Source organism: Drosophila arizonae, chromosome 4 (assembly GCF_054131065.1).
Source record: "Drosophila arizonae isolate 15081-1271.41 chromosome 4, UAZ_ARI_1.0, whole genome shotgun sequence".
Classification (NCBI taxonomy): Eukaryota; Metazoa; Arthropoda; class Insecta; order Diptera; family Drosophilidae; genus Drosophila; species Drosophila arizonae.
Genome location: NC_142924.1, coordinates 5,595,730 through 5,621,321, shown reverse-complemented (window position 1 = coordinate 5,621,321; position 25,592 = coordinate 5,595,730). Strand labels below are relative to the sequence as shown.

The window sequence follows — 25,592 nt, the reverse complement described above, 5'->3', positions numbered from 1 at the left end:
CAAGAACAATAGGAACAGAAATTTATTTTGTTAATGAATTTGCTAATGGTCATTGCCATTGTCAATGTCAATGATAATGATAATTCTAATAGAAATGCATATTAATGGGCCGATTCTATTGATTGATTACAATATTAATGTCTATAATAAGAATGTAAATGACAATTTCAATGCTAATGCTATTGCTAATACTAAGGCTAATGACTAATAATGCAAGCACTTGCAATAATTCCAGCATTAATACTATGGCTAATTCTTATAATATTACATATGATATATTGGACTAATGAGAATGCTAATGCAATATTCATTATTATTATTTTATTGAGAAACCAAATTTAATGGGCATTAACTTTAATTAATTGAATTAAAAATCATAAAAACAAAAAACAAATTAATAAGAAAAAATAATTAATAAATAATTAGACTACTCCTGTCAATGCTAATACTAATGACTAAGTATACAAATGTACTGACAATGCGAATGCTTATACTAATGCCTATTAACAATAATGATAATCACAATAATAATAGGAATTTTACTAACCGTAATTAATAATATTAATAGTAATGATAAAAGCAATGAACTGTTAACTTGTTGATAATATAATAATAATCATAGTTATGAATATTTGCTAATGAATATTATAATATTATTATATAAATATTATAATGATATTGATCAAATTAGAGATATTTGCATTGCTCGAATATTTGGGTGCTTAACATTTGATGTCAAGAGATACATAGATGCCCATTAGATAATCGATTCTTTAACTTTCAAATACCCGATTTATGTTCATAATGAGGCAGATCAGTTAAATCAATAAATTTGTTTCACTTACTGCCAGCAGGGTATTTGATATTCGTCAAGGTTTGTCCCTGGATTGTGCCAGCTTGTTCTGGGCATTAACGATCGTCGATTAATTTTACAGCAGATCCAACATTGTGCGCTCTTTGTATGTGGTGCTCGTTGAGCACGCATTTTGTCCCACTATGCAACTGGTTTGAATGCCTTTTATCGATCGGACCAGAGATCTCAGCATATTTTCCAGACAGCCAGCCAGCCAGCCACCCACCTCCGCCCGCCGCTGCACACGCCAGTTTTTCACTCTCGATGCAGCAGCAACAGCAACCGAAGAAGAAGACGAAGAAGAAGATGCTGCAGCAGCAGCAGCAGCAGCAGCAGAAGATCCAGATGCAGATGGACAAGATGCTTACAAGAAAGTCTTTGGCTCTTCTTTGGGTCTTCGTTGGTTCTTTGAAACGAGTTTTGTTGGCCAAACACGAAGAAAACCAGCTCGAAGTGCTGGCTATTTTTAGATCCAATTAGCTTTTAGCTGCAGCGACTGTAGAAGGGTTTTCGAATCAGAATCATCGCCATCAAATTGGGAGCTCTGCATCCAATTCGATGCGTTTTTTCAATTTCCCTCATATGAAGACAATAGAAACCCATTAGTAATTTATTAGTCAAGAAGAAGAAGAAGAAAACTAATTTATGCAAATGATGCAGATGCATTTCCAACTAAAGTCTAGTTAAATGGGTCAATGGGCGTCGCGCGTGGGGGCGTGGCGCAACAAAGAAGAGAAAATTTGTGGAGAGCTCTTACTGGCAACGAAAACTGTTGTTAGCTGAACTTGACCAGATTGCCAGCGAGTCCAATTGGCAAGCCAATCAGACGGCAGTCCAATTGGACAATTGTGGAGGAACTCGTTTTCACGTTGGCCCTTTAAAAGCAAAGCCAGAGCCAGGCTAAAGGACATTGACATTAGCTTTGATTTTTTATAGACTTGTTGTTGATGGTGGTGCTGGTGGTGCTGGTGGTGCTGGTGGTGCTGCTGTTGGCTCGTTTTGTGCGTCTCTTAATTGATTTCCGCAACAAGCAGAACAAGTTCGAGTTTATTTGTATTTGCCATTAACTTGATTTTAATGTGCGCTATTAACTTGGCTCTCTGAAATTTTATGTACATATATGTATGTATGTGTATATACCCACACTCTCTTGGCCACAAATGTCGTTCAAACATTATGCAATAATACAATTGACGAAGGTGAATAAAAAAACGGGCTAAAATAATTGTTAAATGAAATTAACACCTCGCTCACATATTTCACTTGACGCCCAGACACGCATCAGCTCTGTGGGCGGTTTTTTTTTTTGATGGGGCGTGGCCCGTGAGCAAACGGTGGCAACTTTCACTTGACAGTCGTGCGGTCTACGAATTATAAACAATATCAACAATGACAACAACAACAACAACAACCACAATGAAAGCACATGCAAATAACGTCTAAATGGGAAGGCGTCAACAGATCTCTACAACAACAACAACAACAACAACAAGCGCAAATTTTTAACATAATATTTTCAATATTGCTATTGTTGTTGTTGTTGTCGCAATATTTGTGCCATATTTCTGTTTGTACTTCAGTTGTCAAGGTCAGTAAGCAAATACGGAAAAAATAAATAAAAAAAACATTTGTGGGGCTAATAAATAAAAAAGTTGTGCCAAAAAATTCAGCACGAATTGCGATTGAACAAAGAGATTTTAGTTGTAGTGTAGGGAATATGCAGGCACAAGGTAATGCCCAATTGACTGGCATAAGCTTAAAATATAACAAAGAGGTGTTAATTTATAGCACAAATTCGACTTTAAACTTGTAAATATTTAAATTTCAAATTTAACGGACACCAGCAGTAGGGTTTGTTTTGCCATAGCTAGCAGCTTAACAGTGCCATTGATAGCTAACTATCAAAAGCTGATCTGCACAGCGTATGCTGTAAGCTGTAATTCTGTTAAATGTGCGCGCTTTGATGGTGTTAAAAAATTTTAAAACTAATAAATTATAAACGCCAATTAATAAAATTCAAAATTCCGAACAGATAATGGCAAACGATAAATACTATAATTCCATATCATTTATTGTATCAAATATATTGGCATTGTTCAGTGCCGCAAATGCTAAACTCAAAATGGCTCTGTTATGTTATGAAGAAAAGTGTATATTCGGCTATTAATTGGCTGATACGACCTTTAGTTCTTATAAGACTGCAGTGTCTATTGCTTCTCGTAATAAGAAAACAGTATTTATTAAATATATTCCTGTAGCTAAAACAAGTGTGCAAGGAATAAAATAAAATTCTGCTGATGCCACATTCAAATTTAAAAGATTAGTAAATAAATGGTCACTCCAAAATATCGCCGCCTTTACATAGCAAGCTATCGATACTTAACAGCATACATAACTTAACATAAGAGCGCATATTTACATTAGCATCGCAGTCACGTTGAGCAAACAACAGCCAGTTTGCTACCGTCCCCTTCTCTAGTTAGAGGCTGCAAAACTATCGATAGGTATCAACGCCGCGCGTTCGCCTCAGTATAATTGTTAAATAAATAAATAAATTGTATAAATCATGTGCAATGTGTAAAAAAATGTGTGCGTAAGCCGCGTGTGTTAGAACGCAACACGAAAGTGAAGTGCGCGTAGACATTAACAGCAGCAGCGGCAGTAGCAACAATAACCGCAGTGCTGCGTGCGCCCACACCAACAAGAGAAGCAGATACGGCAGCAGCAATAACAACAACAAGAAGAACCAATTAAGCAAGCGCAGCAAGCAACAAAAGTGCCAATAATAACAATAATTAATTAAGCGCGTGCTCAAGACAAAATAATTAAATTATTAAAAAACTCGATGCGGCTTCAAAAAATCAACCAAATAAACAAGAACAGCTACAGCAACAACAACAACTGTTGTTCATGTGCTTGCTGTTCGTAAACTCGCGTGTGTTTGTGTGTGTGCTGCTTGTGTTTGTATGTGTGCGTGCGTGCGTGTGACAGCAGCAACAACAAAAGCATTGGGCTTGCAATCAACGGGATCGCCATCACTTGACGTCGCGGTCGCGGTCGCAGTCGACGTTGTTGGCTCTGTTAATTTTTGTATATGTTAAATAAATCTGATAAAGAAAATGAAATTAAATGAAATACAAATAATCAATTAAAGTGCAGTTGCTGTTGCCCCAATTGGCGTTTCTTGTGTTTTTCGTTTCGCTTCTTACTGCTGCCACGAATAAACCATTAAAGTAAAATAGAAAAGTACAAAAAAAAAATCGTAAAAGAAATTATTATCTGGTTGCGTGTTGTTGTATTTGTCTTTGTTTGCGTTTTTAGTCCCGTGCATTGTGCTGCTTCCTGCTCTCGCTCTTACACACACACACATACAGTCGCGCGCGCTTCTCTTGTTGTTGATTTATGCATGTGTGTGTGTGTTGCTAACGGTTATTGTCGAGCGTTTTTCGCCACAAGTTCTTATCAGCGCGGCGCAACGGCAACGGCTGCGAGTTCAAGTTCGTCGCCGTCTGCGACAGCAACAACAACAACAGGAATAACAATAACTACAACGAGAACAGCAGCAGCCGCTGCAGCAATAGCAGCAGCAGCCGCCGCAGCTACGACAATTACAACTACAGCGACAATAAGAAACGTGACTAATGCACTGCTCGCGTAGTCTCTCAGCTGCCGCGGATACAACAACATTCTTCAGCGCAGCGACTGCGGCGTCGGCGTCCGCATCGGCCTCCTCTGCCAGCACAACACCGACAATGGCCACAACAACAACAGCAACAAATGCTAAAGATGGTAAGTTGAGAAAAAAATAAAACATTTAAAATGTACTTGCTATATACCGTTATTATATTGCTGACCCACTAAATGTCGAAACGAAAATTTCGCAATTCGCCTCGTTTGATTCGAATTCGCCTTAAAGTTCAAGGCAAGTGCAGCACAGTTTTGTTAGTACAGTGACTGCAAAACTATGTCGAGTGGACTTTAGAATATAGTATATATTGATCTGGCTTGTTGATGTGGAAAGTGAAGAAGTGAAGAAGGCATGAATGCAACAATAAGAGAGAGAGAGAGAGAGAGAGAGAGCGCGCGAGAGAGTGAAAGAGAGAGAGAGAGAGAGAAGGGTTATAGATAAGAGCAAGGAGATGATGAAGAAGGATTAAATTATCAACAGACTTCAGAGAGCCATTTAAAGAGCACGAATATGAGATGAGAGCATGTAGATAATTAAAATTCGCAAATTCTTTTATTACTCTTCAATTTCTCTCTCTCTCTCTCTCTCCCTCTCACGCTCATCTGGATCAAACGAAATTCGTAATAAAAATCGTATTTGGGCTTCAATTTTATTATCCAATATCAATTACTGAGAAATAGATTCAACTTTTGACTTCTGTCTGACGTAAGTTTTCGTGAGACGCGTGTGAAATCGAAGAAGCGTTAACTTTTCGCTTGCTGGTCGTAAAATGTTGATTAATTAAGTCCAACAACATCGAAAACATGGCATTAGCTGGCGAAATAGAAATTCGCGAAAGAAGCAACAAATGGGCTAACAAAAATAATGATCGAGAATCAAGCTAAAAGCCAGCCGGCCGGGAAGTGGCAACAAAATAAACGAATAAAACAGAAAAAAAGGTAAAATTCGCACAAATCAGAAACCGGCAAGAGCAACAGCAGAAATAACAACAACAACAACAAAAACAGAGAGCAACATTTAAGTATTTTTGCGTGCAAAATAAGTTAAGAAAATACGCACAGACATAAATTTAATTGGCTTAAGGGGCACGGGTTGAGGGTGAGGTGAGGCGGAGAGGACCGTAGCGGGGCCATTCGCAGTGTGGAAGGTCGCCAAAGCGCTCAAAAGGCTTTTGTGATGAAGGTCAAAAGCATTTCGAAGTTGTCGTCACCTCTGAACCCGCTCGCAATTATTGATTTTACACGCAGCGGCAGCAGCAGAAAAAAAGAAGAAAAGTGAACATAAACAAAACAAAAGAAACGGAAACCTACATTTTTGTTTAATATATAAATATATATGTAAATGGATATATATCCACTACATAAACACACATATTTATGCATATATATTACTTGTTTGCATTTGTACTCTGTACACAGCTGTGCAGCTGGGGTATGCTCGACTAAGTTATGATGCATAATGGAAATGCGGGGGCAGTAGAATTGAAAGAAATTTTAAAATTTATAAAATGTAAAATATGAAAATATCAAACAAATTTTGGCAGTTTATTGGCTAATGCTTTTAAATATTAATTGAATTATTATTATTATTTTGTAATATTTTATAACTATTAAAATTTATTGCAACAAGTAGTATACAATTTTATTTTATTTTATTTTTTTAACACATTTTAAGCTATTACACTTGACTATTGTGGCTATAATAAATTTACTGAATGAATACCCTCGATATATATTTCAGTTTATATAGAGCATTTCTAAGTCGTCTCTGGCTACTGCATTCCTATAACAATGTTTTTTTTTTTTTTGCTTCTCTGCGACCGTCAGAGCGACTTTTGTGCGGTTTAGCCGGGTTGTTGTTCGCTGCTCGCTGTTTTGCTGTTTTCTGGGCCGGCTTTGGCTTTGGGTTTTGCCTTTGCGTTGGCTTATGCCAAAGGCCAATTGAGAAAAACCTGCTTATATAATATATATATATATTTTGTGTGCAGAAAGCAGCGGCTGAAAGGCAAATCTCATCGATGGTCACAAAAGACAACAACAACAGCAACAAAATGACTGAATTTATTGAAATCATTAATAAAACATTATTTAATTAAGGCACAACCTAACGGTTCGTGTTCACGTTAATCAAAGGCAACAGGGCTTACAGTTTTAAATGCACTGTCATTAAAAAAAAAAAAAAACAAATGATTATGTATTTTTTGTAAGCTTTAGCAATATTTTGCCGATATATATAACATATACATAAGTCTATATATTATATATGAATTTTCTTTAATTAGCCACAATTGTTTATTAATTGACTTTTTAATGCTTCAGTGATTAATTAATTAATTTATAGAAATATTATTGAAAGTCTTTTAGTAAAGCAAGAAAAATTATTTCCTTTTTTTTTCTTTGCCGCAAAGCTTCACAAACAATTTTAATTAGTTATAGCGTTTATTGATAGCATAGCTGTCATATTTGTGTGAATAATTGAAATCGTTGCGTTTGGAATTTTTCATTAATAATAATGAGTTGTTTTTTTTTTTTCTTTCTCAATGTGTGTCGTTTAATAGGGCATTGTTTAAAGGTTTGAAATAGTTGAAATTTAATTATTAAATAGGAATTTCTATTAAAGTTGAAAGTTTGGGAAATCATTTGATTATGATGGAACAAACTTGTTTAGTTACTGATAGAGCAAAGATTTTGGGTCGTTCTTTTAGCTTAATCAGCATAATTTTAGATGTTTGAGTCAGCAAATGCAATTTATGACAAATTTTTCTTGCTATATGCCTCAAACTGTCACAGTCTTTGTACTATTGTATTCCTTTCTGGTACCCTTTTCTTAATTATCTTATATCTCTTATCTTTCTGCATTCAGAAAAAGACCTTTTTTTTGGGCTTGAATAAGAAATAAGAATATTCACGACTATCTAATGCTCGTTTATGATTCCAAGACAGTTAAATTATTTTTGGTGAGCCTCAGGAGAGAGCATGCGGTCTTATCATAATATATATTCAAAATTTCTAGTCTTTAGAACCATATATATGTACTTGTGTTTATCTTATGCAAAATATTATATTTCCCTATTTGCCACGACCCTAGCATCAAACACATATTTCAAGTCTCTACTTAAACTTCATATAAAGTGCAAAGTGCGCTCTGCCAGCTGTGTATTTCATAAAACCCATATACCCCTTTCACCTTGTGAACGAGTATAAAAATTCCTCTTATTTGAGGCCCTTTTCTCGCAACGTTTATCACAACTAATTGGCGGTACAATCTGTATGCTTTATCAGCACAACATCATCGTACTCATTCATACATACATACATATATATATATATATATATATATATATATATATATATATATATATATATATATATATATATATATATCTTTTACATATATAAATATATGTATGCATAACCACAACTATTACTGTATCGTTTTTTATCAGTTGTGATTTCGTGCTTATCAGCAAATGCAAGCATTTACCTAGAGCAAATACTATGACCAATACACGTACATTCCTTTATTCATTTATTTTTGTTGCCGTTTTCAATTAGTGCACAACGGCAAAAAAGTCAACAGCCGCAACAACAATAATAATATAAAGCTACACTTTATAATTCCATTCCAACAATATCAGCAGAAAAAGCAAAAGCAAAAGAAAAACAATTAAACTGCAGATAGCTTCAAACAATATTTAATGAACATAAAAATTAAGAGAAAAAGAGAAGAAAAGAAAAAATATATAAAAAATAAGAATTAGTCGTATATTTTATATACATGTTGACATGTGAAAATATAGATATATGCATATGTATATGTAGATATGCTTGTATGTCTGTTTAAATGCACAACTTGAATCCATAGAACTTCCCATTCTCTCCAATCCTAATCCATTGCTCCTCCTCCCCCTCCCGCTTCATAATGCAAAAATGTGCAATTAGTAAGTTTAAAAAAGTGTAATAAAAGTTATAGCTAATATGGCATAAAAATAATCAAAAACAGAAAGCACAAACAAATAAAAATATGTATATATGTAAATATTTTGCAAACATATTGAATGTTGGCTGTTTGGGTGTTTGCTTGTTGTTGCCTTTTGCCTGTTTTGGGTGGGAATAAAGTTTGGAAACTTTTCCGCTGGGCGCTGCATTTGTGAGTTTGCACTTCACGGGCGCAATACTCATTCGGCAAATGCATTTGGTTCTTTTTTTATGCTCTTTTTTTTTTGCAACTCAACTCGACTCTCGTCTCGCCTCGGCCAGGCATCATTTTTCATGTGGCATGCCATTTGCCTCGCAAGTGGCGGCAGTTTGTCATGTCCCATGTCCCGTGTCCATGTCTAAAGCTCCATTGCCCAGGCAGGTGCTCGTCGTCCGGCTTCCTTTAGCACTCACTCAGACTCTAGCTCTCTCTCTCTCTCTCTCTCTCTCTTTGTGATTTGTGGCATAGTCTGTTGCAACAATTTGTGCTGAATTGCCTGCCGTGTGCGACTGTTGCACTTGTGAATTGCTTTATTACAAATTCTGTCGCTCGGAGCGGCGCAGTCAAAAACAGCTGCCACTTGGCAGCTGACTAAATTTAATTTCAAATGTGCTGATTGTCAGCACGATTAGATTTTTATTACGCACTGCACTTGGTATATTTATCATGGCCATTAGAGTTGGCCAAGGAACAACAGTTTCAGCTGACGACTTAGTCTTGAAGTATGACGAAGTCGCAGAGGATAATTAGCAGGAACACAAAATGATAAGATATGTTGACTGTAAATTGTGATTTTCTTTCCTAGTTGTAAATCACATATTAAGAAATGAAGATAAAGTGAGATGAGAGAAAAAAGGAGTAGGGCTAGAGAAGTCAAGAAAAAAAAAATGGGAATGAGAGAAAAAGGCAGATGAGAGAAGCTTGGAGAGAAGTAGAATAGAGTTAAGTGCAGAAAAAAGAGGAGATGGGGGAAGATGGGAGAAGGGAAAAGAAGAGTATAAAGCTAGGAGCCAAGAGCAGAGGAGAGGGGAGAAACCAAGAGAAATGGTATAATATGAGAACAAAATATAAAAGATCAGCTAGGTTAGACAAGAGAAATATAATACAAATGCAATAGGTGAGGGGATAACAGAGCAGACAAAAGAGAAGAAGACAATTGAGAAGAAAAATCACAGATGTATTCTCTACATCATTCTCTACAACATTCTCCACATATATATTCGTAATTCTTTAATAACAATAATTTGCATTTCATTCATTGTCTTCACCTTGCACTAATTTGAAATGCTTGATAGTTGCACGTAATGCGCTCTAGCAAATGAGGCACGCTTGAATGTCATAGCCTCAATTGTTAATCACTTTAGATTTCAGCGATTTGTCAGAATTTGAGTCATATGCCGTAATTACTCAATTACTTTATCAGCGTGCGATTGTTCTGCACTAAATTTGGTATGCAGCTCATGATTCTAATTAAAGTGCAGCTCCCCCAGATGCCACATTAGCAGCTCAGCTCAGCTCAGCTCAACCGCTGCCGACTAATTTGTCTCACATTCCATTACACCTGTCTCACCTGTCGCTCTGCTTCACCTGTTCCCTTTTGGCCTGGTCTTGTCTTGCACTTTGACGCTCTCGCGCTAATTCGCTTAGCGTAATTTGCATTCTGCAAACATCATTTGAGGCGTGTGAAGAAAAAAAAAAATATGAAAAAAGAAAATAGACATCAACATAGTCATGATAATATCAATTAAGCGAAGTGGGAATACCCTTAATGTACTGTGGGGAAGGCATTAGAGTGGGAACAGAAGACGGAAGTAATTAAGTTAAGGGCGATAATAATATTTTTTGAGTGTTACAAAGCAAACATGAGGATAAGGGTATTCCACTATGAATATCTATTGATATGATATTAATTTAAACAAATTAAATAAATAAATTGAAGAATCTGAACTGACTTTGTAAGGAATAATCAAGAAAAAAAAAAATAAATAAACAAATTAAAGAAAATTAAGAAAATTAAGGATATTACACAATAAATGAATTTTGTGATATAAAATTGTATAAAATTTAAGTAAATGTTAATTCAAATTGTTTAAAATAAATTTTTAATTTTAATACATGCAGACAATTCAATTTTTTATAAATTAATTAAATAAAACTAACTAAATCAATAATAAATACAAATATTTTATCTTATCTAAATATATATACAAAGAAAGTATTAAAACGTCTAGATATGAAATCAAATTTTAATGCACTTTCCGACACTGACTCATGCTGTATTTTTGCTGCAAATTTCTGTTTGCTCTGTTGCCTTTGCTCAAGAGTATTGAATATCTGGCGTATTAAGTTCAGCCTTTGCCCCCGGCTTCATCTTCTTCTTTTTTTTTTTCGTTAATTGCTGCTAATTACGCGCATAAAATGCTTTGACGTCCGCACTCCATGCGCCGCCTTTTGGGCGCCCTTCACTGCTGCTTCGCCTTTAATGTCCATTCTGGCGTTTCGCTTTATGTAGCGCGCTTCATTACAATTTTTATTGCTGGAAGTTGATTACGAAAATATGCAATATGCTAAGGCGTACAGCCGATGGGCTGCCCAGGCTATCAGCCTTTGCATCTCTTGAGTTGGGCAGCCCACCTGCCCACCCTGTCGACTCTGCCCACCTGTCCCAGCTGTCCAGCATTCGCCTCTTGGCATAAATCAAATGGCGCGTGGTCGCATCCAAACTCGTTCAGCTGTCACAACAAGCGCTCCTTCGATGAATGACTCGGATGCTGTGGACGCGCGATCCTCGAGGCTGCACTTCCTATTGCTTCGCTCATTAGCGCGCAATTTCCACGCGAATAAATTTGAATGTTCTGTGACGTATCGCCGCCTATTGCGGCTGCCATCAGTTGCCTAACAACATTTTGCTGTTTCATTTTCTGTTGCTTCTTTTATTGTACAATTTTTAATTGACGTTTCGCTCGTTTTGCTGTCATCAAATGCCCTCGCACCTCAAATGGACAAATGGACACAAAAAAAAAAAAAAAAAAAAAAAAAAAAAAAAAAAATGTATTTGATTTGAATTTTTACGTTTTCTGATAAAGCGCTTTTGTTGAGTGGCTGCTGCATGAACACACCCACACACACAGAGAGCTTACTTTGTGTCTATATATAAAGTTTTTTGCATTTTACATATTTGGCATCTGCTGCGCCTGGAGGCGCAATGAATCGATTGAGTTGACTGCCTCGCCTCGCCCCACCACGCCCCGCCATGCCTGACGCACGACTGCCAAATAGGCCAAATGGGCCGCTGCGAACGCCCATTCGTTGCAATTATATTAACACTGGTTACGCATCGACAGTTCCACGAAATGCAAGAGCCTCTCTCTCTTTCTCTCTGTCTCCCTCTCTTCATATGTATGTAGATGCATTAAAATTTACATGCACATTTACATACATACCAATGGCAATCGACTCGGTTTTAATCAGTCTCTATGTCAATGGCAGCCGCCACCGTTTCCAAATTGCCAAAATCGCGTGTAATTCGCGAAGCATCTCGAAATAATTAAGCGGGCATTTCGTGGCATTTCTGCCATGTTGCAATTTAAGCGAAACTAAAGAGGGACAGTGGCATGAAATGGGTAAATAGGGGGCAGAAAATTAGATTCTTTATAGTGGTTAAAGTGGAAGCTAAGCAGAGGAAGCTATAGTTGATTTGTAGTTTTATAGGCCTTAGACTAAATATTAATAAAGTATTATGTTTCTACATATCATATATGAAATATTTCTCCACCTTACTAATTTTGATTTTTAATTTATTAATATTATTAATATGTAAAATATTATTACGTATAAAGTTAGATTAATAAACCAAAGTAATATTTTGAAATATTTAATTGATTTTGATTTTAATTTAATATGTTATTACACATGAAGTTTAATAAATTAGCCAAAGTAATATTTACGTTAACCTACCAATTTAGTTCATAATCTCTTGAAAAATATTTCTCAAGGCGTATATAAATATATTGGTATAGATAAGTTATCGATAACTTTAACTTTGGCTAGTTGGAACATATGCTAATAATTAATAATTATTTTTAATCACCATATGGATATTGTTATATGGTTATATTATGGCATTATATTTAAAGCAGATATTTAACAATTTTTATGTAGAAGCTTTATTGCTGTAACTTTTATATTTCCATCTATCATGACTTCTGTTATGACTAAAATTTGTTAGTTTTTCGTTAGTTTTTAAGCCATATTTTAATGTAAAAATATAATTTCACATTCTACAACAAAAATAAATTCCATTGTCCGTTGGCTGTTCAGAGCTCGAGCTTAAGCTTCACAGCGAGCGGGCGCTCGCAGCTAAAATTTTGCCCTACGCGAGCGAAATGCAATGCTGGACAATGGACAGACAGCGGCAAGTAGAGCAGGAAGACAAAAGCTGATAGAGAGAGAGAGAGAGAGAGAGAGAGAGAGAGACAGACAGACAGACAGACAGAAAGAAGAGAGAGAGAGGGAGAGTGGAAGAGGCCGGCCCACGCTCATCCACTCGAATATGTGGAGCAAACAATTACCGCAGTTGCAACTCTCGCTGCATCCACCTGCAGCAAGTGCGCCACAGTTAGATGGAGACCACACTTTAGTCCGCTAACCACATTGTGGGTGTGTGTGGGTGTGTGTTCGCACCGTGTGCGGTAATTTAATGCAATTTGTAAATATTTAATGTACATTAATTAAATGCAAATGTAAATGTGAATGCAAACGGTCTCGCTGGTCGCAGTGGCACTCTAGAAGCAGATGTACAAATATCTATCTAGTATGCATATATGTATGTATTTTTATTTATATTTTTATTCCACTTAATTCCATATTTCTACATATGCGAAACAATTTTCATTTAATTTTACTGCCAGCAGCAGAAACGAGTGAATATATATAAATTGTAATGCTTGAATTTGTTACGCTTGTTCTTTGGTGAAATTTCGAGGCCTACACACACACATACACCCACACACACAAACACATACACAATGCCAGTAACAGCTGTGTCCTGTCGTTGTCCTTGGGCCTTTGCATCAGGTGGACGCGTGGACGCCTTTGGCAGAACACGCGCGCCTTCCTTTTGCTCAATGTGCGTAACAATTTTTATGAGTATTGCTGTTGCTGTTGCTTCTGTTGTTCGCCTCGCCATTTGTGGATGGGCCACACGCCCCCCACATTCTTTTTATACCCTGAACCCATTGAAAATGGGAAATCAGGGTATAATGGTTTTGTTGAAATGTATGTAACAGGCAGAAGGAGGCGTGGCAGACCCCACAAAGTATATATATTCTTGATCAGGGCGACGAGCTGAGTCGATTTAGCCCTGTCCGTCTGTCTGTCTGTCCGTCTGTCCGTCTGTCCGTCTGTCCGTCCGTCCGTCTGTCCGTCTGTCCGTCTGTCCGTCTGTCCGTATGTTTGAACGCGTCGATTTCCGAAGATATAAGAGCTAGAGACTTGAATTTTTTTTTAAAATGACCGTATATACAGCGCGGACGTCGAGTTTGCTTTTAAAATTCGATAAATCATCCCGTTATGTTTTTATCGAGTAAAAACATTCAAGTTCAAATCAGGTGCCTCTATATCTAATTGTGAATGATTTTTCTTTTTTCAAATTTCTCAAATATTCAATATAATATGTAGATCATATGCTGAAAGTTTCATTAAATTCCGTTCAGTCAAAAATTAATAAAAAATAATCAAATATTTGGCCAATTAACAAACGCACGTGCAGCAGCTACAACAAAAACATTCGTTGAATCACATCAGCTGTTAGTTTCGTTTAGTTTTGGTAGATGGCGCAGCAGCAGTGAATCTATTTGAGTTTTGCCAGCGCCACCAGCAGGAGTGGGGTGGTCTAGTGTGTTAGCTGCATGACGTTCGATCAAGAAGTCGCGGTTCGAATCCCGATCGGTGCAACACTGATGTTTTTTTTTTTAATTGTTTCAAAATATTTTTATATTTTCATAAATACGTTTTCTATTTAATTTATATTTTTAAATACACCGAAATTGAAATTTTAACTATACTTTATGTGCGTTTTTAATAGTTTGGTTATTCTAGCAGATTCTTAGAATCACATCAGCAGTTAGTTTCATTTAGTTTTGGTAGATGGCGCTGCAGCAGTGAATCTATTTGAGTTTTGCCAGCGCCACTAGCAGAAGTGAGGTGGCCTAGTGTGTTAGCAGCATGACGCTCGACCGAGGAGTCGCGGTTCGAATCCCGATCGGTGCAACTGATGTTAATTTTTTTTTAATTATTTCAAAATATTTTTATATTTTATTAAATGAGTTTGGTATTTTATTTATATTTTTAAATACATCGAAATTGAAATTTCAGCCATACTAAATGAGCATTTTTATTTGTTGGGTTCAGGGTAGTATCTAGTCGAGCACTCTCGACTAGAGTTTTCTTACTTGTTATGATTTCTGTTTTACCTTCTCCTGCTGTTGCTTCGTCTCTTGGCGTTTTTTGTAGTTTTTTGCATGCGTTTTATAGTTGAAAAATTCGGCATCTCCGCTTGATTGCGCTTTGCTCAGCCACGCCCACACACACACACACACACATACAGGCGCACATACCCACACACGCCCCCAACTACACGCCTTTAACAATGGGCCGTTCGTACAGCTTATTTTTAGCATTCCTATGCAAGGACGAAGCTTTGTATAGCCAAAATTCTAAGCCTCTTTTTTAGCTTTTGTTTGTATTGTGCTTATGTGTGTGTGTTCAGTCTACCCTGTAATCTAGGGCGTTGCCACATTGTTGTGCTATATGTGATCTAAATCAATTGTGGCTCTCAATTCAGCAAATGAATTTGAACTACCTGTTGTAATGTAACAAGCTAATTCTGTACAGTTATTTGTGAATGGGCCGAGGTAAGAGTGGAATGTGGAATATCTCATGAATATTTGTTGACAGAGCTTCAATTTAAAATGTGAAGCGATTAAAGAGAATTGATAGGTTTTTGATTTAGATTCGTTTTGTATTACTTTTTACATCGATCATTCTCTGTTATCAGTAAAATCTGAAGAGAAGTAAGCAATTTTTATATAAGTTAAGTTGGTAGCTGGAAATTAAATTGAATCTTCAATTTTCATTGCTCCAAATGTTCATTAACATTTTTGTTTTACATGAAAATTTAGCAAGGGAAGATGGATGAAATTCTAATGTACTTTACTGAATCGCCCTCATTTCATCCAAGATATTCATTGACTGCCTGTCTGTCTATGCTTTTCCCACATAATAACTACAAAAACCAACTATATCTCTGCATATGCCACTTGTCTAAGGTTTATAAGAAAAGTCAACTCGGCACGAGGTATGCCAGAGTCGTAAGCTTTTTGCTGTACGCTCTTTTGTTATCTCACTTTCCCCCTCTCTCTCTCTCCCTCTCTCTCTATCGTTGAATGGTATAGTCAAAAGCGTTATTGTGTTGCTTGTGGTTGTCATTGTTCTAGTTGTTCTAGTCTACAGCTGTCATTTTTGGAGGCTGTAATTTGTTTGCTTACCCAAATGCCGCCTCCTGCTAGCCGTGGCCGCTTCCTCGTACGCCCGCAACATTTATGGCCGCTTTAGCTGTGCGTGGGCAACCAACTTTTGCTTTCAGCGGCTGCTGCTTGAGCGTTTCCATTTGTTTGTTAGCCAGACGGGCAGACAGATAAACAGATAGACAGACGGTCAGACGGACGGACGGACGGACAGCGAGAACAGATAGAACATGCGGAACAACAAAAGCACTTGGCGCTGTCAGTGGAATATGCACTACACATCTTTCAGATACTTTTGATATTATTGGTAGCTGCTTGAGCTATTTTTAACCGAATAGAGAAAGAGATAGAGAGCGCAAGAGATAGCTACAGAAATGAAAACAGAAATATCTTTTGCCTTTTGTTTTCCAAACAAACATGCGAAGAGCTCAGAGAGCGCTACACGAGGCGAAATGTTTAATTGCTCTGCCCGTTGGACTTGATAAAGTTACCAAATTTCTGGCAGTTGAGATTTTTAATTAGCCATCATTGAAGTTGGCCAAAAGACACAAAGAAAGAGAGAGAGGGAGGGAGTGAGAGCTAGAGAGACTGCGAAATTATTGTCAAAATTAGCGTCAATTTTTTCGCGAGCTACTTATTTTTTGTTGCCAACATTATGATGACCATTTGTTAAAAGTTTCTTTTGCATCGTCTTCCTCTTCTTCTTGTTGTTGTTGTTGCTGTTGTCGCTGTCTTTTGTCAACGCAAAGATAGCGCAAATTACTCGACCGCAGCGAAAACACCAAAAAACCAAAAGAGTTGAGCAAAAAGCACGAGAAAAAAAAACCAACAACAACAACAACAAACTTTGCGCGCGACAAAGTTTCCCAATTTCTTTACTTGTATAGAAACTGTTTTCGCAGCTGCCCGACTCCTGCCGCTTGCGACTCCTGCTCTCTCTTTCGATTTCTGCTTTGACTGCCGCCCACATTTCATTTCATTTATTTTCGTTGCTAATTTTTGACATTTTTCGCTAGCGACGCGGAAAATACTTTTGAGGAAAAGATACATTTTTTCAATCTATATATATGTACATATATATATATATGCGTGTTTCATTTGCCACTTAAACATTTGATTAGCGTGTTTTTTATGGGCTGGACACGCGTTCACATCTGCCGCACACCAAACTGACAGCCAGCTTAATATGAGCTTATTTTATGTTTGATTTTTATGTATAAACGCACATATATATGTATGTATATAGGCTCGATTTGCGGCATTTCATTTGGCCAGGTCTATAAATTTGCTCTGTCCTGCTAATTGGCAGTCTCATGAGTGCGCTCAATTAATTTTGGTTCGTCAATTGACGCACGTCTGTGCAGGTGGCGTATACTTGATAATTGTTTGCACTTGCCAATGCCGCTGGGGCTGTGGCTGGAGCTAAGGCTGGGGCGAGCAATTCAATGCGAAACCTGACAGGGCAAAGATAACAACAACAACAACAAGCAATAGCAAAAAATGTTTGACAATGATAGAGCATCAAACAGATTTTGCTGAGGGAATTTATTAAAAGATGTGAAATAAAATTCATAAAAATATAGAAACTAAATATATAAATAAAAATATATTTTAATAAAAATTTAAATAGTTACATCTTTAAATATTCCTATTAACTGACAAAATTTTTAAAATATTTTTTAAGCATATTTTTCTCTAATTAGTATATGATTAAAACTAAATCTCTTTTATGGCAGCTTTAACAGCTTAATTTGACTTGATTTCACATATTATAAAAATGCCTCAAATTTATTTATAAAGAAGTCTCTGAAAATGTAATATATATCTGCTTTATATATATGTATACAGGCATCATATATCATAATTTATATATGTATATGTACTTAATGCTTCGCTCTCCTTTGCTCATATTTATTACACATTTCACTTTAGTTTCCCATTTCGCAGAGTTCACATTTCTTAGCCTGGCACTTATTCATTTATGAGCTATTGCTTGCCTGTTTTGCAACTCGCACTCTTTCGATTACATAACCCAGTTATTAATGGTTTTTCACCTGCCATTCAACCATCTTTATCTAACCTGAACTCCGCTGTCGCCCGCTGCCCGAGCTCTGTTCCTCCTATGACTTGGCGACTTTGTGACACGCGGCGTAAGACAAATGTGGAGCATGGAGGAAGTATGGAAAGAGCTAGAGTGAGGGGGAGAGAGAAAGAGAGAGAGAGAGAGAGTGAAGGAAGTGGCTTTCATGTTAGCTTCGCCCACTGCTGTCCAAGTTCATTTACGTCATGGCCAGGTGAAAGAGTGGTCTTTGGGGAGCAGCTTCTGACATAGTCAATTGCCACATAAATTGCCGGCTGTCATGTTCTCTACACACACACACACACACACACACATGCGCATGTACTCACTCTCACACGCAGACACTTATTCAGTATTGGGCAATTTGTTAATGAGTTTTGGCTCTCAAAGCAGCTATGCTGCAACAGTTTGACACGCATTGATTGGATTGGAGTTCATAAAGTTCATGAACTTTGGCAGTTGGCCCAAAAGGCATCACTATGACCTGAGCACAATGCATTTGACGCCGGCCTAAAAAAAAGTCAACCACCAGGCTCTGCCCTGTGACTGTCAAACTGTGCGCACACAATGCACACTCAATTGTGGGTTAGTTTTAAAGTCATTCTTGGCGCAAGTTTATGTGCAACGCCTTTCAATACACTGCCACAACAATTGCGGCGTAAAAGCGTAAAATGGCTGCAACAAAAGGCAGTTGTTGGAGAGGGGGACGAGGAGGAGGAGGCGTGGAGACGTTTGTTGGAAGCTATAGAAATTGTCACAGGATGGCAAAGTTCAGAGACTGCACAGGTTTGTTTTGAAATGAAAATAAGTTGGCTAGTTGGCAACACTGCGAAAATGGAGTGTGCACTGAGAGAAAGGGGTGCTAAGAGATAATGAATTTATTTTTAAAGTATTTGAAAGGGCGAAAATAGTGGAGTAGAAAGCTGGAATTACTTGCATGCAAAACAAAAATAAAATTGAAAAAAAAAAAAACTATATTGTCGATTAAAAATAGTAAGAAATTTTCAATTCTCTATTTTTATTCATATTTTTATATCATAAAAATTATTTCAAATATTTATAGAATATTTATTATTAAATATTTTTAAAAACATTTGAAGGAGTAAAAATGATTTTTTTATAGCATGCAAAAATATAAAAATTTAAATACTTAAAATTTAATATTATTAATGAAATGATGAATTAATATAAAATATATGCTAAAATAAATATATATGCACTATAAAAATTATATAAAATATTTCTAGATAATTTTAACGAATTTTATCGAGTTTGGGGAAAGTTTTCCGCTCTTATAAATATTTTAAGCTAAGCTAAACTTCGCCTCATCAGTCTCATAAATTTCTCGCAGTGCATTTGCTGGGCTCTGCTTTTATGAAACGGATGTTGCCGCTTGCATTTAGTGCACTTGAGCCTTGAGCGTCATCCTCTTCGCCGGCGTCGTCCTGTCGCTTCTGCCAGTTGCCTGCTTCCTGGCATTGTGAGCTGCTCTGGCCCACATGTGAGTCCGTGTGGCATGCGAATAGCTTCACGCGCATCTACGATGCGTGTCCTGTATATAAATTCGCTCTGAGCAGCAGCAGCTCAAGTTGGAGGGTCCGAGTCCGAGCCAGAGTTTAGTGTCACTGCCAGGCAAAGGAGTGGTGGGACGACGGATAGCGAGGGGAGGTGAGCCGCACAGCAGCTGCTCTATATTAGATGGCTTTTTGGAGCTGGTCCATGTGCTTTGTTTCGGCACAGCCTCCTTTGGCTGGCGGTGAGTGCAAGGACCCGTCTTTGGGTCCTTCAGCGGCGCACCTCAACAAAGGACAATCGCTTCTCGTGAATGGCACTGCTGGGCCAGACTGAGGCAATCAAAGGCTGCTCCCTTTTGGCGCCCTTTGCTGCCTTTGTGCCCAGCTAGCCATTGTGTTAATTCAATTAGTTGGCGCTGTACAAAATATATGCAACAAATTTCATTTCAGCTTCAGCTTCAACTCCAGCCCCAATTCCATTTCCGTTTTCTGTGTTCTTTTCCATTTTGTATTTTAGGTTGAGTTTAATTATTTCTGACTTTTCTTTTATTTTCTTTTGGGCCATTCAAATGCCTCGCACGTTGAATTTTTTGATTGGATTTGTTGTGCGTATTATGCAGATATTTTCGATTTGATTTTTAATTTAATTTATGCAATTTTAATATAATTTGTTTTTGCTTTTATCGAAATTGTTTAGCTGAGTGAAAGGCAGCTGAGCAGCAGCAGCAGCTCTGATAAGAGAGAGGCGTGAATTTATGCATAAATTCGTATATCTTGTTTGTCATTTACCGATATGGCAAAGTTTGTGTTGTCTCTCTTAATAGAATAATAAATGTTCTATAGTAGTTGGTCATTGAACTGTTAACTGTTTTCTGATTTGGCAAGAGATTGCCAAATTTATAAACTGTCTAAGCAGAAGGCTTACAATATAAACTTTGCTCACTGTGTGACAGCTTTCAGGCTTAGCTCTTTTGCTGTACTATGCTATGCGCTGAAATATTTATGGAAAATTAAATATTCATGCAGTTGGGTGTGGGAAAGAGAGGTGAGAGGTGAGCTAACAGCTCACTTATTACAATTGAATGCAAATATATTTATGCAAAGATAATTAGAGAGAAAGAAAATAAATTAAAATAAATAAATAAAATAAAATAAATATTTAGTGAGGGAAATTAAATTTAATTACATTTTACTGTGTATATTTCTAGGTAGTTCTCTATCTATACATGTCTACTCACATATTTATTTATTATATATATATTTTTTGTTTATTATATATTTATTAATATATATTTATTTATTATATATTTTTTTATTTATATCATATTTAATCGACTTACTAACTACATATATCTCCATCTATAGCTATATCAATGCTTATATACCCAGTCTTCATATTTTGTGCTTTATAATCTGTTCGATAATTTACTTATATTCCCATCACTTTATCTATATTTCTATGATTCCTCAATCTATTTGAATGTCATCTTAATTTTTTATTTTTTAAACACCTTCATCAAGCTCACTTTCTTATAAACCTATTCCATGTCTAGTTTACATCTCAACATCTCAATTTGTTTATCTCTGGTATTTCATTGCAATCTATCTCCAACTGAAGCTGCCTGAATACAAATCAACCCATCAAATATAACTTCTACATCGTTAATCTCTAGCTTATCTCACATATTCACTGAATCAAATAAATTCTTTGCATTCATTTGTTAATTTTCTACTCAAAATACGCAAAATGCAATTTCCCCGCTAAGATCAACACGAATAGCAGAGAATTGGAGACAGACGCCAATATGTCGCTTGCTGTTGGCCCGTTTCGACACAGACGCATCTGCTTAGCATATCAATGTAAAATATTTGCATTTAAAGCCACTTCATAGACATTAGCAGACAGAACACACACACACATGCCCTTTTCTCTCTGTGTATGTGTTTGGCATCAAAGTCTTAGGTATTATAGCCACTCTGTGTCTCTCTGTGTGTGTGTGTGTTTGTGTTTGTGTTATTTATGCGTCTGTTTGCACTAATTCCGCAAAACACCAACTTCCAAGTTTTTGGTCTGACTCTGCGTTTGCTTTATGGCGGCCACACACACCACACACTCACACACATATCGTATGCCCCTTGTGCGACATGTGTGTGACTTATCTGACAATTGACGGGCAGCAGCTTTCACTTGCGGCTTATCAGAAATTCTAATTGTCGCCTGCGACAAGCCAAAAAAAGAGCTTAACAAAACACTCACACACAAACACGCATACACACACTCGCATACACACACTCGCATGCATAGACAAGTAAAATATAAATTGAATTACATATTTTATGCAAACATCGCAGACAGCAACAGCTCACACCTTTGCCTTCCTCTCGGCCTTCCTCTGCCTCCCTTGTCCAATCATTTTGTTAGCTGCCAACGTCCTTTCGCCTTGGCTTTTGCTGTTTCTTTTTTGCAACACCGAACAAAGTTTTCCGTGTCCATCAGTGTCGACAACAACAATAACAAGGAGAACAACGTGAACATTTTGGACACCCCACGTTGTCCGTCTGCGACATGCGACAAATCGTCGCATTTCAGCCAAAGTGTCGCCAGTGCCAAAAGTCAAAGGGTTTTACCCTGTTACTTCTCCTGATTCGCCTCCTGCTGCCTTGTTGGCTTTCTGTCTCTCTCTATATATAGTATTTATTAAATAGTTTCCGGCAAATCCCTTTGAAGTGCTCGACAACTCCGTTTAGTCGTCGCCTTTTCGCTCTTTCGCCCTCTTTGCAGTTATATCAATTAGCAGTCAGCTAGAGCTGCCATTTTTATGGCATACATGCTTTCTCTACAAATCCTTTTGTGTAAGGATTTCTGTTCTGGATTCTAGGGATTTTACATTTTTACTTGCTCCACAGATCAAGAAGTTTATGAAATGGCAGTGGCAGATTTTAAGTGCTTTGAGTGCTTATTGCCTTAAAGAGCTTGGATTAAATATTTGTTTGCTTTTATATGTCGTATTTATATGTTTGAATTTTATGATTGTTTATCGAAGCAGATTTTCAAACATATTTTTTTTTTTTAACAAATTAATTATGTCATGGCAATTTTATCAAAAATAGCGTTTTAATATTAAAATGAATATATAGGTTTATGTATATATTTATTTATTATTAACTTTCATGTATTTCTTTTCTGCAGGATAAAAAAATTATAAATATAAATGCTATATAAATAAAATATTTTAGATCATTTTTATATATTTATGAAATTCTTTGTGAAACGTTATAATTAAAAAAAAAAAAATAATAATAATAATAATAATAATAATAATAAAGAATTAAGAAATAATTTAATTAGAATATTAATATAATTAAAAAAAATATATTATTATTTTTTATTAAATATGTCTTAAATATATAAATATATAGCATAAAAAAATATTATTTGATACAAAATATAAAATTAAAAAATAAATAAATATACATAAACATATAGTTTTTACATTATAATATAATTATATTAAATATATTTTTTTATTTTAGACCTATTTTCTTTCACTGTACAGTTCTTATAATTCTCACATTTACCTCTGCCCTCAAATTTTGCCCATGAATTATGCACAAAAAAAAAAAAATAAAATAAAATAAAAAAAAAATGTATGTATAGTTTTTTATTAGCATGAAAACAAATGTTTTTCGTTTATGATTATTTCCGTTGATGTTGTATGTCATCAAGTTATACGTTTTACGCAATTGTTTATTAAGCAATGACCATAAAAAAGAGTAGTTATTTTGTCGACTGCTTGAAGCGCCGCAAGTTTAACGACTTTAGACGAACTTGAACTGGGTGAGTGACTTGAATGCCCAATTGAGTTGAGAGAAAAGGTCTTTGAGAGTGAACTTGAGGTAGTTGGAGCTACGACTTGGGCTGTTCCATAAACTATATGGTATATATGTTATATCTACAGTTATGCACTCTCTGCAGATTTCCTTTTGTTTGCCCAGTTCTGGTGCATTGCTCATACGCCGCGTGTGTCCATGCAATCGCACTGCATGATATTATTATTATTATTATTGTTATTGGTATTAGTAATAGTATTATTATAGCTGCTCTTATTATTATTTTGCGCGGATTTCCCCCACTTTGCGCACATTTGATGCCGGCACACATACACACACACACACACGCTCGTATTAGTTGGCATGTATCTATGGCTATATTTTTCTTGGATTTGGGCCAACGAGTGTGTGAAAATAGAAAATTTTGCTTAGCATTGGAATGTGCCATGTTCCTTTTCGATGTGTCGCCGTTGTTGTAGTTGCTGCTGTTGCTGTTGTTGTTGTTGTAGTTGTAGTTGTTCTTTGCAGTTTGTTTTTGTTTTCATTCTCGTTTGCAGTTTGTATTTTTAAACATTTTGCAAAATGCTCCAACCTAAAGTTTGATAGCTGCAATTTGTGGCATGCACTCAAAAAGTGCAAATCCTATTGGAATGGGGAAGTGGATTGCCATTTGCCACTTTTCTCCCAGTGAATGTGTGTGTGTGTGTCTGTGTGTGTGTGGGGCGGCAGAATATCGATGTTTTCACAGTGGGCGTGGCCGTCTGTCCGTCCGTCCGTCCGTCCGTTCCGCTCGCCTTGTTGCCAATCGGCAATCAAGAGTTGTTGTTGTTCTTGCTTTTGCTGTTTTTGCCTTCCACTCTGGTTTTTTGTTTTCGCGGAAGTTTCGCCGAGCACTTGAAAAGTTTTGGAATGGCATCTGATATGACCTATATATATATATTCGATATATATATATATGTGTTGGGGCGTAATGTTGGCTCAATTGAATTTAATCGGATTATTGCTTTAGAACGCTGGTTTTAATAGACGCGCAATTGAATTAAATTGCGTTGACAGGATAACAGCAAATGTTTGTTAGTTTGATGCAAAATCAATTAAGAGTCTCCAATTGGAAATTAGAATAAAGAAAATATATTAGCTGGCTTATAAATTCATTTGACACTGCAGCTGAAATGTGCTTAAACCTTTTTGTCTGAATTGAAATTTTCTTTTATGTTAAATTTGGATCCTACTCAAACATAAATCTCACCAGGAAAGCAGGCAAATTTTCTCTTATCTCGCACCCAAATTCGAGCTTAAAACGTAACCTTTTCTGGTAATTTTTATTTGCATATTCATAAGTTGAGACGTTAGTTTTAAAGCTGAAGAGTTCAAAAAGAGCTGCCCACCTGTTTCCCTGTTTCCTGTGCCAAAGCCCATGAGGTGCGCACGCACACACACACACACATACACACATTTACACACATTATCAACCTGCCCACCCAACGACTTGGCAAGGCAATTATTAATTTTAATAAACCTGTATAAAAGGCCGAGTGGAAGCTGCCCACAGGCAACGCCTGCTGAATGCCTTCTGCCTATGCCTCCTGCCTCTGCCTCCTGCTCTGCCTTCTGCCTACTCTCTGTAGCCCAACTCGATTTCTGGTTCATTCCCTGCCCGCGTTTTTCGGTCTAATGATATAATTTTTCTCAGTTAACTAATTGAATACATTTGCAGTAAGAGGCAGCCGTAGCAGGAGGCAGCAGCAGTAGCAGGAGGCATGGCGAAACACATGGCGCGCTAACAAAGATTGTTAATAATGGGGCAAACAAGCGCAACGAGCTCTGCAGATGGAGTTGAAGGCAGAAGATGCCCAACTTCGATGCCTGCCACTTGAGGCAAGACATTGACAAGGCAAAGAAAAAGAAGAAGAAGCAGCTCGAGGGGGGCCGAAAGGGATGCGCGCAAGTTAATTTGCGGGCAAAAGGGGCGACAGAGGGGCGGGGGTTGGCGAGGCCAAAAGACGAGCACACAAAACGACATTCCGCGGCAAAGAACTTGGGCTGGGCCAGGGCCTGGTCCTGGGCTAGGATTGAGCTGAGTGGAGCACCTGCCTGACGAGAGTGCAGCAAAGGGAGCAAC

The 25,592-nt window shown here is 36.9% G+C and overlaps 1 protein-coding gene across 2 annotated transcripts in view; it reads left to right on the top strand.

Moving 5' to 3' along the window:
- The first annotated feature begins 3,288 nt into the window (after nt 1-3,288).
- Nucleotides 3,289-25,592, top strand: part of Eip63E (cyclin dependent kinase Eip63E) — a 133,048-nt gene continuing 110,744 nt past the window's right edge. Inside the window, exon 1 of one of the 2 annotated variants that reach the window (XM_018007479.2) lies at nt 3,289-4,642. In XM_018007479.2, the coding sequence (XP_017862968.1) occupies nt 4,495-4,642 (148 nt within the window). In that variant the 5' untranslated portion in view covers nt 3,289-4,494. The remainder of the gene's footprint in view (nt 4,643-25,592) is intronic. The other variant, XM_018007478.2, reaches the window with a different exon arrangement.